The sequence below is a fragment of the Nannobrachium achirus genome (assembly GCF_963921795.1).
Source record: "Nannobrachium achirus genome assembly, chromosome: 3".
Taxonomy (NCBI): Eukaryota; Metazoa; Chordata; class Actinopteri; order Myctophiformes; family Myctophidae; genus Nannobrachium; species Nannobrachium achirus.
Genome location: NC_137812.1, coordinates 57913404 through 57931027, shown reverse-complemented (window position 1 = coordinate 57931027; position 17624 = coordinate 57913404). Strand labels below are relative to the sequence as shown.

The 17624-nt window shown below is 42.1% G+C and overlaps 1 protein-coding gene across 1 annotated transcript; it reads left to right on the top strand.

Moving 5' to 3' along the window:
- The first annotated feature begins 420 nt into the window (after positions 1 to 420).
- On the top strand, positions 421 to 16185 carry LOC308282498 (rho GDP-dissociation inhibitor 1-like). The gene is made up of 6 exons (XM_080722865.1): positions 421 to 496; positions 5029 to 5223; positions 9571 to 9654; positions 11741 to 11817; positions 12588 to 12651; positions 14055 to 16185. Exons 2-6 carry the CDS (start codon positions 5031 to 5033, stop codon positions 14252 to 14254), a joined length of 618 nt encoding a protein of 205 aa, XP_080578991.1. The 5' UTR covers positions 421 to 496; positions 5029 to 5030; the 3' UTR covers positions 14255 to 16185.
- The last annotated feature ends 1439 nt before the right edge of the window (positions 16186 to 17624 follow it).

Here is a 17624-nt window from a genome sequence, read left to right as displayed (position 1 = left end):
TACAGAGTATGAAGCTTTTCAACTTTACTCCCACACTTAGACTGAGATCAGAGCTGCTTAGTTGGTAAATGCACCATTGTCCAAATAACTTTACAATCTACAGTTGAAATGAGAACTGGCTTTCTAGCCAGTGGTGAAAAGGGCAAATTGGCTACAAGTGAGCTCATAGATCTTTTTAACAGCACATTGTATGTGGTCCCTGGCTTAGCATCTTTTCAGATGGGGGGGGTCCGTGGTGGCATAGTGCATGCATACCCTTTTCCGATGTCTTGACATGGGAAAGTTTGAGAACCCCCTGCACTAGAGGTAACATCTGGCGCGCGACATCAGCATCGCGCGCACGCCACCTGTATGCGGCATGCGCAGAGCAGTTCCCGGAAACGTGCTGCGCGGGCGCCGGGCGGGGCGCGGCGCCGCTCCTTGTTCGCCATACTTGCACAGACAGTGCCGAGCAGCGACAGAGGCGAGCACATACTACTGCATACATACTGTAAAGGTAAGTCCTGGTGCCTTTTTAACGAATCCGTTAATCTAACAGAACCAATACTCGTCTCGTCCTGCAATTGAAACCCTTTATATAAGTTTCGCATTTATGTGACGCTCCCCTAATAATGTTAACTTGTCAAGCTACGGTTAGCTAGCTAGACGCCGACGGTCTGTCCCGTCCGTCCCACCCTGTAGGCTACAGCGGCTGCTTTGTTTGGTCCAACGTTACTAATGTAAATCCACTTCATGTCAAAATGTCATTGTCAGTGTGACGTATCGCACAGCTTGTTGTCTAAAACAGTGGTTCTCAAACCATCTCATGTCAAGGACCCCTAAATTGACACCCATTATTACCCCACGGACCCCCATTTGAAAAGATAAGACAGGGTCTCCACGAGAGAAGATTTGTACAGCTATAGCAGTGATTCTGAACCATTTTAATTTCAAGGACCCCCAGTTTGACAGGCATTAGGCTGCGGACCCTCATTTAATGTAATTTCTATCTCTGGGATCCCGATTTATATTGTACAATCTATGTTAATTTGAGCTCTGAGTGACGGTTCAATTTATTTTGTACACACCTGAGTTACAGACCTGCAAGGGTCCATTTGGTTCCAGACTAGCTGGGGACCCCCTGGACTTCCATCAAGGATCTCTGGGGACCACGGACCCCACTTTGAGAACCAATGGTCTAAAACGCTTGACTGCGCGTGTCAGACAAACTTCTGTTTAATGATGTCTGCTGAGGGATCCTGATTCCTGATGTAGCCTACAAATCATTTGTCAACGTTTTGGCTTTGATGGACTTTGTCACCATGCGATGAATATAATAAGGTATACTTTGTCCATCCGTCACAAGTCGCATATTTGTTTAAAAGTGACGTCGATTGGACCGACACATCGACCTTATCTACAGTGAATATGACTGGAACCAGTTTTTATATTGGTGTAATGTTTACAGAACACTATTGCGTCTGTGGCATGGCATATTGGTCTGCAAGATCTAGCGCAGTGTCACTGTAGTATGGTCACTATGGTGTTTTATTTAGTTACTAAATAAAATTATTTAGATGATTGATCACACGCTGAAATGGGTAATTTTTAATACAGTGATGATGACTCCCTTTTAAACGCACCTCAAAATCGGAATCTTCTGGCTTCCTGTCTTAAAGGAGTAGTCCCCCATTCCAAATGCCTTTTTTTCTTGATTATAGTAAATGTACCCCCATTGGGATGCCCGCTGGTCTACTGGTCCAGGCGCATACCACTTAGGCATTGCCACATAGGCATGGATGCCTGGCGGTGTCGCCGGTTCGATTCCCGATCCGGACGACCTTTGCCGCGTGTCACTCTCCATCTCTCCCCCCATTTCCTGTCAGTCTACTGTCCTATCAATAAAGGCCCCAAAACATTTTGTGTCATACCCACCCCTTGTTGCTGAACTTCTTGCAAGAGACCTTTTTTTCCCCCCCGTTCGTATCGTGAAGAGGAACCATTCGGTATAGCCAGCAACACAGTGGGTTTAATGCCAGTGGTTACATAATACTTTCAATCTGAATCCCCCACTTCCTCTGCAGTGGTGAACATCCTTGATCTAAAATATATCTCTTGTGGAACATCTCATCGTGCAAAGCAGCGGTGCACAAAGGAATAGAAAAAGAATCCAGGCTTTATTGCATTCCTGTAGTGTTTAAGTGTCACCTGGCTCATCTGGTATTGGTCTATATATTCCCGTGAGGTTGAATAAGGACTACATGCATTCTCATTTTCTAAATTCACTAATGCTATTAGAAGTACTGCCTGTTTTACTTTCTTGTAGAGCCATACCACGATGCCAAAGAATATGATAATATAATACCATTATTTTTTTGCTTGTAGAACTCTCTGAAGTCATTCATTCACCCTGCCGCCAAAAGTGTTTTCCACTGTCAATGTGTGTTTAGCAGTGGAGTCATAAAATGAGCCTGAGCAGGTCTATGGCCCTGCTTAAACATGTGTGTGTGAGTCAGACAGATCCAGGTTCCCCAGTCAGTGGTTCTGTAGCTGCACAGTGCACTCCGTCTGCTCAGCTTTCCGGCATTCCACTGGCAGCTGCTAGTTTGGGCAAGTCGGCGGGGAGAGACTGGAGGAAGAAAACTTTACCTCAAGTCATAAGTGGTTCCCCCTATTTGCCTTTGCCCAAAGGAAGCTGCTTCGATACATGATTGATTGGTAGTTCTTATCTAATCTGACTTGCAAAATATGCAGTTAGGATTTAGGCCCGATCATCATTCATCGCCAGAGAGAGCCTCTGTGTGAAGTAAAAACCCAGAAATAACTATGATTAATTCTTTTCTTCAGATCACCTAAAGAGCAGCACATTTTTTGCATATGCTGTATGATTCTCTTAGTAACAGTTACACAACACAGCCAGTATAAAACAGTAATTTGCTGAGATTCTTGGTTGGTGACAAATTATCTCACACGAACATGGCTTCTTAGATGCTGCTTGGATGCTGCTGCTGTTAGGGTGAGTGCCAGCCAGATGCACATTTTTATTAATCGCATTCGTATTGAAAAGTTTCACCAGGCGCATTAAAACAGGTCTTGATTCAACCTTGCAGTCGTTTGTCTATGGGAATCGAATTTGATGGCAATCTATTAGTGGTGTGGGTGGAATACCCTTATTGGGAATGTCAAGCCTTTTTGGCATAAACATAACATTTCCTGCTTTTGTTAGGATCTCACGAGAGCAGCATTTTGTCCAATAATAACCTCTTGGTGGGGGATAGAGAGAGAGAGAGAGACCAGTTCATAATCTTACAATGGTATGAGTGACATCTCTAATGCCTAAATTACATTTATTGCTGAAACCAAAATACAAACAACAAAGGTTCAATGAGGGGGGAAAAAACATCACTTTCAAATTAAATTGCTTACCATTGATTTGACTTTTCACAAAATCAAGTAAAGACCCCTCAACAGTCTGACAGTGAGAGACAGCAGTGTTTCACTTCTGTTTTTCCTTAGGATCCCCCACAACGATGCTAAAGAAATCTAGTCTCTTCTCTTACCTCGGCACGAGTCGGCAGTAATCCTCAGGCAACTATACTGTCATGTGCTGCCATGACCTCATTCAATGGTCTCATGATGCTAGCTGTAGTGATGCTATTTCAGAGAGGTCTGCTGAGATGATATCATGCAGCCACCCCTGTTAGGTCATCAGCCTTACAGGAAGACCTGCTGTTTCGTCCTTATCAACACCACCTCACACAGCTGAACAGAATGGATCACCTCCAATAAAGGCAACAACCTGACTGTGGCTCTAGGAGTCTTGATTTGTTATAGCTGTGGCCTAATCGTGCCTGTCGGCTTCAGTGAGGTTGTCATATTATTGTTTTACCACCCAAGAGGCAAGTGCATACAAAGAATGCAGAACATGTTGTATGTGTCCTGACACCTTCAAAGAAACAAGACTAGACAAGTCTAGTCGTTCCCGGATACATACCATAGAGGCTATGTATTGATGAATTATGATGAATGTACACAATTATGTGTGTATAATACCTGTGTCGTACACAGTGATAAGGAAAGTAGGACACTGAGCAGGGTTTAACTTAATTGGTTTTATTCAGTTGTTTCCCAGGCGGTGACTATTGGGCCCAGTGTGACAGATACAGCCAACTGGCTGTGGCTAGAAAATACGGTTTATATACACTAGCCCTTACCCGTTCAAAGATATGAGCTCCAAAATGATGTGCAGTGTGTGGGTTATGGGATGTGCACTGTGCACACAGTATATGAGGGATGGAAAGTAACTTTAACTGGTGCTTGCATGATGTAGGAGCATCAATGTAAGAAACCTGTTTCGTTTAATGGCTACAGAGATACTGTTCCCCCCCCCCAGCCCGCCCGCCCGCCCACCCGCCTGCACACACACCCGCCTGCCTGCACACACACACACACACACACACACACACACACACACACACACACACACACAGAGCTGGTTAAACATTTTGCCTCAAGCTAGATGCAGAATAGATGTGCCTCATGCTAGATGCAGAATAGATAGTAGATACAGCATAAAAATGCTAATATACAGCATACGATTTGTGAAAGTGACAAACGGGCTTCACAGTTATGTCAGGTGTGTTCATATGCTTATGGTGATGCGATTTCAGATCAATTGCTCCAGCCACTGAGGAGAAACGCTGTGACAGACACTCAGACATTCGCAAAATTATAGTATAGATGTAAACAGAAGCTCATGGGTGCAAAGTGATGCAGGCTAAGGGGAATGGGGGAGCTGCAGTTGGTGTACATTTACAAAAGTAGACACAAGAAGCACTAATGTGCATGCTGAAATCTGATGTTGTCATAAAGATATATATATATATTTGTTTTCATTCGAAATCCCATAGATTTTGAAAATCAGTGATCACGTAATGTAAGAATTGTATTCCAAAAGGGGGGAAATAAAAAGCAATATGAAAACATCATGAACAATAGAGCCTCCACATTCTCTCACTCCCTTCTGCACTCCATCTTGTTCTCCTCTAGACATGGCTGAGGACGATGTAACTCCAGAGCAGCTAGCGGCTATCGCAGCAGAGAACGAAGAGAGCGAGCCAGTGAATTACAAACCGCCAGCCCAGAAGACGCTACAGGAGATCCAGGAGCTTGACAAGGAAGATGAGAGCCTACGCAAGTACAAGGAGGTCCTGCTCGGCGGCGCCACCGCTTCCACTGAAGTCGGTAATAGCCCAAGCTTTGACGTTCTTTCTCATTAATTGGCCACTGTGTGAGGTGGGGTTCAAAGTGTCACCAACAACTTCCCCTTTACTTCAGTTTACTAGAAATGATTTATGGTTTAGGATTACACTACTGAATGAGGGTGGGTCACCTGCTGAAAAGGAATAAAACCATCCCTATTTTGGCTACCAAGATATGAGTAGCATTACTCTTTGTCAGAGAAAGAACAATGTAGAGCTGTATTAATCTTGATATAAATTTAACAGGTCACAGTGTGTTTGTATATGGTGATTGAACAAACAATGGGTTAAAAACAAGAAGTGACAGACTGACCTGGATATCAGTATCACATTACATTTCAGTCAATGACCTATAATTACATTGGCCTACTTGTAAACAAAAAGAAAAAACATTTGATTAAATATGTGGGTATTGTCTAATAAAAAGAAATCCAAATGATATCAAGTATGCTCTAGTCTAGGCTATGCACTCATGAACAAAATAAGCAATTAATATTAAAGGAATAGTTCACCTACAAAATGACCTTTATTCTATCGTTTACTTACCCTGTGATGTTTATGACCCATGGAGATTATTTGTTTGTAAAACCTTCCTTAATGGTAAATCCAGAACCGGAGGAAAAAAATAAATGAAATCAATCAGGGACCCGAATCTGCAACAGAAAAACAATATAAAAAATCCTTCCATAAAAAAACAAACAAAGCTCCAGTTGTTTATCAAAGCCTTTAGTACCATAATCCATTGAGACCGGTTCAAAAAGATCCCTGTAGAGTAAGAAAATGAACTTTTAAATGCTTCCAGTCAAAACAAACTCATGCACGAAAAGGGAGCGCGCTTGGCGAGGCACTTGAGTGTTCAGCTATGCTCCTTCATTGAATTTATGACTGCCGTAAACTGCCGGTGCCTTGGTAACGCTGAAGACGCAGCATCAAAACAAAAACAAACAGTGGCGACGCCGCAGTGGAGACAGTTGAGCTGTCAAGTGTGAGTGAAGAAGATTAAGTAAAGAAGAGAAAAGAAAAGTAATCAACATGGGAAAAACCCTGCTTAAGTGCTTTTGTCTCCCACTCCACTGTTTGTTTTGATGCTGCGTCACAGCGTTACCAAGGCACCGGAAGTTTACAGCATAAATCCAACGAACGAGCTAGAGATGGGATTTATGACTCAATGACGTGAGCCGGATCTATGGGATCCTTTCCTTTCAAAGGACTGGCTTATTTTAATCTTAGTTACTTTGTAGATTTTGATTTCTAATTACAAATCACTTCAACCCTATATACATTTCGGCCTTATATACATTTCCATTTTCAACTGTTCTCGACACTTTATATGTATATACAACAATACAGATTCTCCTGTATTGTTGATTCTTCTTTCTTGTTGTTTTTGTCGCTCGGCTGTACACAACAGTCCTTTTCCTTTTTCTTACCTTCCTGTAACTTGTAACTGCTGTGCCGCCTCTGGGTGACTGAATTTCTCCCTTGGGATAATAATAAAGGTATCTATCTATTTCCGCCATTGTGCATTCGTGCATTTCAAAGAGCCGTTCAAAAGACTCGATTTGTTCGCGAACGTCCCATCTCTAGAACGAGCATAGCTGAACACACGCGCCTCGCCAAGCGCGCTCCCTTTTTGTGCATGAGTTTTTTGACGGGAAGCATTTTAAAGTTAACTTTCTTACTCTACAGGGATCTTTTTGAACCGGTCTCAACGGATTATGGTACTAAAGGCTTTGATAAATGAACTTTGTTTTTTTTTATGGAAGGATCTTTTTATACAGTTTTTCTGCTGCAGATTCAGGTCCCTGATTGATTTCATTAATTTTTTTCCCCCCGGTCCTGGATTTACCATTAAGGAAGGTTTTACAAACAAAAAATCTCCATGCGTCATAAACATCACAGGGTAAGTAAACGATAGAATAAAGGTCATTTCTTGGGTGAACTATTCCTTTAAGTCTCTTTGCCAAAAGGCTGGGTGAGGCGAAAGGAGGTGACGCTGACGCATATTTGTTTCCCAGTAGTGTCAGTGATTTATACTAAGAACATGGCACATGTCAGGCTGTTGATAATGAATGTTTCTTCATCTTTGCTTTCTGTTCCTCTCCTAAATGTCCCCCCACGAGCTCCACTATCCAAATCCACTCCCTTTATTTTCTTGGTCCAATCGTCCTCCAGCCTCGCCTCAGCTACATTTACATTTAGAGCGTTAGACTGAAGCTTTTATCCCGAGTAACTTAAAATTACGGTTGTTTACATCAGGGGTTCCCAAACTTTTTTTGTCTCGGGGCACCCCATAAATATTTTTTTTAAACCGAGGCACCCCTACATTATAATTTTCACTCCCTGCACCTTATTGTCTCCACCAGCCGAAGGCTGAGGGAGAGTATGTTTTCCTCTCCGTCCGTCCGTGCGTCCGTGCGTCCTCGCAGTTTGTGAGCGCCAAATCTCAGTCGCCGAAGTGAGCACACACATTCCCTGGATGCCAATCTAGAACCTCTGCCCTAAATTTTTCAAATGGGCCTTTTCTAGCGCCAACTAGTGGCCGATGTTCGCTAAACACATTTCTGTGCACTACTCTTACAGATTTTGTCCAAAAATCCTACAAATCGGTAGGCAATATCTCGACAGTCATGTGATCGACACGGATCTGTCCGATTTTGCATATTCCATCCTGATTGGCTAATATTGGCTTCCAAAGTTTGCAGGATTGCTCCGTTTTTGAACAAAATGCCTCAAATCATCAACGCAGCTTGCGATTACCGTGACATTTGCCACACATATTCCCACTAGGTCAAGGAACAAATGCTACCTTTTTAACATTGTCCTGTTATAGCGCCACCAGCAGGTAGACTTTAGCAAAACACATTTTTGGAACACAATGCTTGAAATCATGCATGCAGTGTCCGATTGCCATGAAAGATCTAAGGTGAAGAACATATGGCACCCTTTTTACATTGGCCTATTATACAGTAGCACCACCAGGACGCCTGGCCTGGTGGAGACCTGTGCTCGGAAGAGCACTGATTCTAGTTTATTATCAAACGATCTCTCGCGGCACCCCTGGACTGCCGTCACGGCACCCCAGGGTGCCCCGTCACCCACTTTGAAAACCCCTGGTTTACATAACCAAATAATCTGATATTTACATGACAATTAAATTCCTATGTGCCTTGTGCGATTCATTTATAATGTTGGTAAATGGTCATAACAGTCTGAACCCTATATAAAATGTATAAAGAGAAACATGAACTTTTAGTGAAGTGATATATGGTAGAGATGCACCTATTGGAATATTCTTGGCTGATTTCTTTTTGGAGCTGTGTGAAGCACAGGCTCCCTATACGTGGCTGTGTGGGTGTGTCTGTCTGTCTGTGTGTCTGTCTGTCTGTCTGTATGTAGCCTGAACTTCCTAAACTTCGGCACGCCACTAGTCCCACAGTTTTGCCACCACACACTCGCGCCATATGTCAAATCGACCGGCTTACTCGGGAATCGTGGGCTATTACTTTTCTAAGAGAAAGGTTCTATAGTTTAATTGATATTAATTTATTAGTGAATTAATTTTCCCCATTGACTTATAATGGGAATCGCAAAAACTCACATTCAATTATTTGTCTCTCGCAAACCATAGGGGCTAGAGTTTCAAGACTTGGAGAGGAGGTTCATAATGATTTCAAGGATTAAATAAAAAATAATTGTGTCATTTGGCCGCATGGTGGCGCCATAACACCCCACTTTACGTTTTGGCCTGTAACTCTTGAACCGTAGGTCGGAAAATTAAAAATATTTTTTCCCTGGATTCCTTGGGTCATGACGCATCTCCCCATATAGGCCACGCCCATTTGCGCCATGATAGATTTTCCGCCATCTTGAATTTTCTCCAAAACACACTTTTTGCTCCTTTTCCTACATATTTTCTTCAAATCATGTCACAAAAATCGGTACACATGATCCACACACACACACACACACACACACACACACACACACACACACACACACACACACACACACACACACACACACACACACACAGCTCCACTTCACACGGGTGTGATTTTTTTTGTTTAACTTGCTGATACTGTCCAATTTCTTGTCCAATTTTCATGGCCAAAAAAACTCCCAAAAACATTCTTGTTAGATTTATGTAATGGAACATTTTTAGTTATTCATAATAACACATCGGCTAGTAAGTGCTGACATCTGTAACTTTCCACCCTCATCTTATCTTGCATGTCTGCCCTCTGTTTCGCTGACCTATCTGAACTTGTAAAAAATATTTTAAAAAGTGACCAATAAACCTATACTTTTTCTTCTGATGCTGCTCCAGATCCTAGCGCCCCCAATGTCCAGGTTACCCGGCTGACTCTGATGTGTGAGACTGCTCCTAATCCCCTCACCCTGGACCTGCAAGGTGAGTCTCCATTTGGGCTGGTTTACTGCTGAGACAGTTAAGTAAGTAAGTACCGACTGGAATATACACCTTTGGTTGGCAGAACCTTGATAGGAAGGACAATGGTGCCCAGAACAGTTCCATCTAGGGTTACACTGTAAAATGACTTTAGGGCTGTCACGATATGACATTTTACATGACGATTAATTGTCACTCAAATAATTGCGATTAACGATTTAATTGCGTTTTTGTCGTTGATAATTACATTTCTGTTCGGCTTCTAGGCTTTGAAGTTGCACATGGCAGATATGACACATAACCTAAATATACAAAGAAAATTACTGACATATTTGACAACTTTCTACTTAAAAAATAACATTAGTAGTGGATCGCGACGCGTTGTGAGCTTGTAGATCTGCTATTTCCACTATTTCTGAAAATGTTTATCAATGTATGAACATTTTTCAACATTCACGATTATGACAAAATATTTGCAATTATGTCAAATAATTACGATTAGACAATTATGTAATAATTGTGACAGCCCTAAATGACTTACTTAGTAGGAATGCTCCAGTATAGTTTTAATATATAGTAATAAATGGACAACCATTGTTATGCAGACAAACTGACAGAGGTCTATTATCTCTATCTGGTCCAGTCCAGCAGAGCACTGGTTCCCAAACCTTTTAGCTTGAGACCCCAAAGAGAAATTGGACGTTTTATTTTTTTACATGCAAATTTGGCCATAGACCTAGAATGTCTGTGATATTACGAATAACACTTTGTGTAATTCTTCAAATACAGTCATAGATCGGTCCCATTGAGCTGTGTTTAGCAGCTAATCTGCGCGGCACATTGCTGCGCGTTACTTGTGTACTCTCCCAATAATGAATTCCTCAGACTTGGAGACAGACATTGTCTTCTAGTTTTATATCCCTTCGAAAGTTCTGGCTGAAAACGTGTATTTAGTCAAATATCTCCACTTTTCCACGAGCTTTCCACACAAAGGAAGTTTTGATATATTCAGTCCAGCAGTCATTCTGGGCCCCTCGCCCGGTCAGAAAGTCGTCCGTGTTCGGCTCGCGGGAAAAGTGGAGATATTTGACAATACACGTTTTCAGCCAGAACTTTCAAAGGGATATGATGACACTACAGGACAATATCTGTCTCCAAGGCTGAGGAATTAATTATTGGGTGAGTACACAAGTAACGCACAGCACTTTAGTGCCACGCAGATCAGTTGCTTAACGCCGCACAATGGGACCGATCTATGGCTGTGTATTTGGAGAATTAATTCGGCCCCAACTCGGGCCGTGGCGGCCTCTAACAATGGGAATAACTCTGGAAACTCGGGCCTTGGCTACCAATGAGTTAAGAACACAACACATCAGGAGCGACATGAAAATGTTATTATTTTACATCAAAGGTTTATTTCGGTGATCCCTCATTTATACAGGTTGATAATTCTATTTGTGCTGAAAAGTCAACTTTATTTGGAAAAATATTCAAGTCGCTTTATCGCACTCCGCATACACTTTTAGCACAAACAGAAGTTAGAATTGATGTGACTAAATCATACAAAAAATTGCTCCTCCCATGGACCTGTACATGCCATATTTTCTGCCGTATGTGCTTCCATTGAAGGTGGGAATTTACGTGCGTTTGGGTGACACAGTAGCACTAGCTGACACTTAAGCCCTTTGCACACAGGCGCGTTTAACCGCACGGATAAAACGGACAATATAATTTTTTGAAAAGAAAACAATGATTCTCTATGACCTCGTGCACACCGGCTCCGAATTAGCCGTGCGACGAGTGGCTGCCGCCGTGCGTTTTTTTCTCAATCGAACCCAGTTCGATTCGTGCGTCTTGTCGCATGTGGTAAAAAACTCATCACTCCTTTTATGACTCCTTTTTGGATCCGCAGCGCCGATTCCGCACAGCCTTGCACACCAAATCCAATGCGTTTTATTCATGCCGCAAACGAAAAAAACGCAACTGTCCTGTGTGCAAAGGGCTTTACAGTACAACTCTATATGCCTTTGTATATCTGTGCAAGATTGTGACTTGTGAATGACTGTGAATGTTCTTGTTGTTTTATCAGGAGACCTAGAGGCTTATAAGAAGCAGGCCTTTATCCTGAAGGAAGGAGTGGAGTACAGAATAAAGATCAGCTTTAAGGTGAGGTTCAAAGCTTTAAGCAGGGTGTGATCTGGTCCCTGAAATGATGGCTTTAAAAAAAAAAACGAATTGCCATATCCAGGAAATTTCTGTTTGATGCTATGTGGGTATGTAGTACATAAGTCAGGATTCAATCTGATATGATTCTCTTGATATGTCTGATCCGAGACGTGCAATTCAGACGTGTTTTATTGATTGATTGATTGATTGCTTTATTAGACACTATTGTAAACGGCATGTGGTACAGTCAGACATTAAGGCTAAAAGATTAACAAAAAAGTAAATTGCATCTACCTCCCCTCCTGATAGATGGCAATATTGAAAGAAACCAGTAACAGTTAGAGTATGAAGTCACAGTATTTTAAACTTTAGAAAAAGTGCATCTTGGAGCATAGGTCTCTGCCAGGCCAGGTAGGTTATGGTTATTGTAGGCCAGCAATGTTTGGAATCCAGTCAATCAGGGTGTTATGAATAAAACATAAATAAGCCTGTTATATTGCCCCCATGAGGCTGATTTGAAAAAGGTATGGTGGCATTTCTTTGTCAAGCTACTAGGAACTTAATGAAACAGTGTCTACATTATTTGTTGCATTTTGAAAATATTTGAATGTCAATTTAATATAATTTTCGGATAAATAATTGACTTATAGTATGAGAAATGTTGTGATGCAGTATCCATCTCCTACACAACAAAGTACAAATAGTTTGCAAAGACTAAAATGTAAATTAAGTTCTGTTGCAGATTTCCTATAACAGTTCTGTTCTCTCAGGTTAACAAAGAGATTGTCTCGGGTCTGAAGTATGTGCAGCACACCTTCAGGAAAGGAGTAAAAAGTGAGTTAACAATTTCTGCTGGTCTGGTGCAGCTGTGATGATATTGCACAAACAACACAAATCAACTGTCAGCGAAGTTAAAACATATATACATACATATTCGGCATCCCCGACTCATTGAAGTGATTGATTGTGAATACAATTAATCAATGGCCAATTATTTATTTATAAACAATATTTCTGTCTCCTGTGACATGTCATGGATTAAAGTTCTCAGTCACCAGGAGTTAGGAGTTTGCCATTCTTTTAGGTTAGAAATGTCTTTCTCTTGACTTAATTTAAAGGATTATTATGCTCATTTGCGTGCCATTGTCGCACACTTAAAATAGCCTATTTGCAAGCTTGTTGTGAGCTTGTAGATCAGTGCAATACATGGTACAAAACCAAGTTTATAAATCGGGCATAACCCTAATGCATGTGGCTAAGTCAAGCCCTACCATAGACTGTATAAAAGATATGGACAAAGTGAAGCCATTGGTTTCTATGCAGCGCAAATGACACAATATGGGTCCTTGGCATGGGTGTTGCCATCATAGATTGTAAAGGCACCAGAGGATGCTATTGGCTGCCAACGGTCACGTGCAACCACAGAGATACATGGGAGAATGTGGTCGGAGCCTCCTGAAATACAGCACACGAAGAACACAGCCGGCTGGTATTAGTTTAGTTGGCCACGTATATTTCATAAGGAAAAGCTAAAAAGCCTTTAACTTCAACTTGTTGGCTGCATGTAGAACAGTGGGAACAGACCCATAATACGTAAACATCATCATTTTACATATCCATTATATAATTAGAGAGAGAGGTCAGTCAGTCAGTCAGTAGGTCAGTCACAATGCATTTCCACCTTTATCTCTTCAGCAACTGATCCCAATTTTCACATGGCATTGGCCATTAGCATTATACAGACGCTGACGGAGCCCGATTTTCATTTTTCCCAAATTCAAGCTATTTATTAGCGTTTCTTCACCACTTCTGTACAGCACAGCCTGTTCAGCTCTGCCTGTTGTCAGGGTTATGGTCTGTTCCTCCAGGCCATGGGATCCCATAGCCCCACACACACCTCTCTCACAGTTAGGAATGTTGCAGTGAAGAGACACACATTCTCTCTCTCTCTCTCTCTCTCTCTCTCTCTCTCGCATGGGTCATGCATGCACCGGGTCATCTTCCAACGGGTATGGAAATCATAAATACACTCCTCCATGGGCTGCTCCTTACATTATGATGCTCCCACATATTCTCACGCACGCACCAGTTACAGTAACTTTCCCCACAACCCACACATATTTTGGAGCACATATCTTTGTACGGGTAAGGTCTAGTTGTGCTAATTGTTTAGTAAACGGAGCACTAGTAAGGGGGATTAATCCATGCAATGTGCATCTTTTCTCCATTGGTTACAGTTGACAAATCTGACTACATGGTGGGAAGCTACGGCCCCCGGCCTACTGAGTATGACTTCCTGACCCCACTAGAGGAGGCCCCCAAAGGAATGCTGGCACGTGGCACCTACAATATCAAGTCCAAGTTCACTGATGATGACAAGCATGACCACCTGTCCTGGGAGTGGAACCTCAACATCAAGAAAGACTGGAAAGACTAAAAGAGGCCTTTGGGAATAAACCCAGCCCCAACCCACAACCTGCCCGCCCCTCAAAAATCCCTGTGTCTACCATTTCTGCCTTCTTTGTTTTATTGCTTTTTGCATTCCATCCTCATGCCTTAGTTCCCACCTCGCTGTCTTACATCCCCACCTTTCTGTCAGCATCAGTAGCAACAGCAGCAGCAGCAGCAGTAGTAGCAATGGTTCCCCTGTCCGTCCAATACATCCCTCCTTCCACACTCATTGGTTGCACAAGAGCCAGTTATGTTCACGGTCACCAACCTGTCGTGTCAACCCCTTCCAACCTCTTCCCACCCACTTCCACCCACCACCACCACCCACCACCTAATGAGCTGTGCTGTGTAGAACCTCTATTTCCTCGATACAGTCCCCACACCTCCTTTTCCCCCTTTTTTTTCCCCTCATGGTTTTTGCTGCTTTGAAGAGATTAACCTCGCCTTCCACCTCCATAAAATGGTGTCTTCCTCTCACTAAGAAGTACATGTGGAAAAGCAACTGTACAATCGACTTTTGTTTGCCTTTTTTATATAATTGTATTAATGGTTGTGTAATGTGACTGTATTCACATGTTAATAATAATAATGATAATGAGCTTTTGTGGGCTTTTCTGACCTGACCATGGCTATTTTGCCCCACCTGCCCCCACCGCCATAACTTTCCCCTGCTTGCCTACTTGCTCTGTTTAATTTTATATTTTAATATATATATTTTTACCGAGACCTGCCTTGTGAGACACGTTATTCATAGCTGCTCTATGACGTCTCCTCTCCTCTTTAAATGTACTACCCACTCTTCCATCAGGGGTTTAGGGCCAAAGTGAACAAGGAGTGACAAATGTAAAGTAAACAGAACAAAGCAGGGGTACTATCCTCGTTGCTGCCTTATGTATTGAATGAAAAATATGTAGCCTTTTCTAACTTGGCTGTAAGCAAATGGAGGAGTTCAGAGGAATATAGCATGCCTTGTGTGTACAAAGCAGCGGTTACTCTTGTATGATGTTGGTAGTGTCTTTATCAGGGGCTTACTCTTGTGACCAACAAAAGCCCATTCATAGCCCTGCTCTAATGGAGACCCTGTTGATTACATGTTGCTTACATACTGCTTTGTGCGCACACTTACGCCCCTTGACCAAACCCTGCTTGTAAATTCTAAGGGCAATGATAGAATGTTATTAATTTGGAACACACCACTAAAAAGATATGTCAACTGTTTTCCTTGCCCAGTAAGCTACTTAAATCAGTATTGATAAATATCGGCACTTGTGTTCCTTCTAGCCGTGACGCCTTATTACTGACCATGATCATGTGGGGGGGGAAAAGCTCGGTATAGAGACTCTTGCTTTTGTCTTTTTCTTTGCCTTAATGTACATCATTCCCCATTTCAGTTTCCCTTTCATACTAACATTCACCCAGATTGTGTTGCTACTAGCTTACTGTTAAAACATCCAAGGTGTTTATTATAAGAAGTCTAGAGTGACAGGAGTTTGCTGACTTGGGCACCGTCTGCTGCTGGAGACCTTGACGGTGTATGGTATCATTGAGGGGAGCAGGAGTTGGTAGCATAGAAGAAATTAGACTAGTATTGGTCACCTCTGACCAGGTGTTTGCCTTTACTTAATGACACACCAAGGAGAGACCTAATGTTATGTCAGTGGAATGAACAATCTTTGCATAAAGTCACCAGAAATGTCTGCTCAGTACTGTGTGAATCGAGGGGTTTCAATCAAAATGACGAAGTAGAAATGAAATCAACTTGTATGGATTTGAGATAAAAGTACTGATAATGATCTAATGCTGTTCCATACATTCCTTTACATTGTACAGTTTGTATGAAAATGCTGGCATGCTGGTGGGGTTGTATATTTGATCATTTGTGATTGCTCTTCTTGGTCAATAAAGATTTTGCTCAACTTTGCCTGTAACTGTGTGTGTGAGAGAGGGACCCTGAACACCATGATTTCATATCCGTCAAAAGTTCAACAGAATAGAGTCCGGGATGGATGACTTAAAAGATTCAGAATCATTTCCTTTGCAATCTAAACACTTCAATTTCAATCCAAAAGCCATAATTTCAATGTTGCACAAAGACGTTAATATGACGTCTTTTCTACAGGCATGTATACAGTAGGCCTACATAACTCTGTCCAGCATATGGCGACCCTTGCCGTCCAAAACCTCATGCAAATGAGGTCCAAGTCAGCCTTCTAGAGGTCTGACTTGGACCTCATTTGCATGAGTTGTTTTTTCTCCGGGTGTTTCGCCTTGATGGGAACCATTTTTTCCAGGTGTTTCGCCTTGATTTGGGGACTCACTTTTTGGGGGATTTTGGGACTCACTTTTCTCCGGGTGTTTCGCCTTGATGGGACTCACTTTTTTCCAGGTGTTTCGCCTTGATTTTGGGACTCACTTTTTTGGGGATTTTGGTACTCACTTTTCTCCGGGTGTTTCGCCTTGATGGGATTCACTTTTTTCTCCAGGTGTTTCGCCTTGATTTTGGGACTCACTTTTTTGGGAATTTTGGGACTAACTTTTCTCCGGGTGTTTCGACTTGATGGGATTCACTTTTCTCCGGGTGTTTCGCCTTGAAGGGATTCACTTTTCTCCAGGTGTTTCGCCTTGATGGGATTCACTTTTCTCCAGGTGTTTCGCCTTGATGGGATTCACTTTTTCTCCAGGTGTTTCGCCTTGACTGGGATTCACTTTTTTCCAGGTGTTTCGCCTTGATTTTGGGACTCACTTTTTTGGGAATTTTGGGACTAACTTTTCTCCGGGTGTTTCGACTTGATGGGATTCACTTTTCTCCGGGTGTTTCGCCTTGATGGGACTCTCATTTTTCCTGGTGTTTCGCCTTGATTTTGGAACTCTTTTTTGGGGGATTTTGGGACTCACTTTCCTCCGGGTGTTTCGCCTTGATGGGACTCACCTTTTTCCGGGTGTTTCGCCTGAATGGGACTCACCTTTTTCCAGGTGTTTCGGCTTGATTTTGGGACTCTCTTTTTTGGGGATTTTGGGACTCACTTTTTCATCCCAGAACAAAAATCTAAAAATTGTGTTATTTAAAAAAATATCTGCCCTATATTTTTTTTGGGTGTGTGTATATATGTCGCTTAGGGTCACATACAATAGGCTACAGTCAATACAGTAACAGTACATACATATGGTGGCATCAGTTGTACATATGTATGCAGTCACGATACAAATTATATATTTATTCACAGCTAGGAAAAGGTTTCTACTTTTATACCTGCTATCATCGTTATTACTGTTCTTGCTTTTAGTTAATATGTATTAATGTTACTGCTGTCATAGTTTTACTGTTATTGCTGCTATTGTTGCATCTCTCTCTCCCC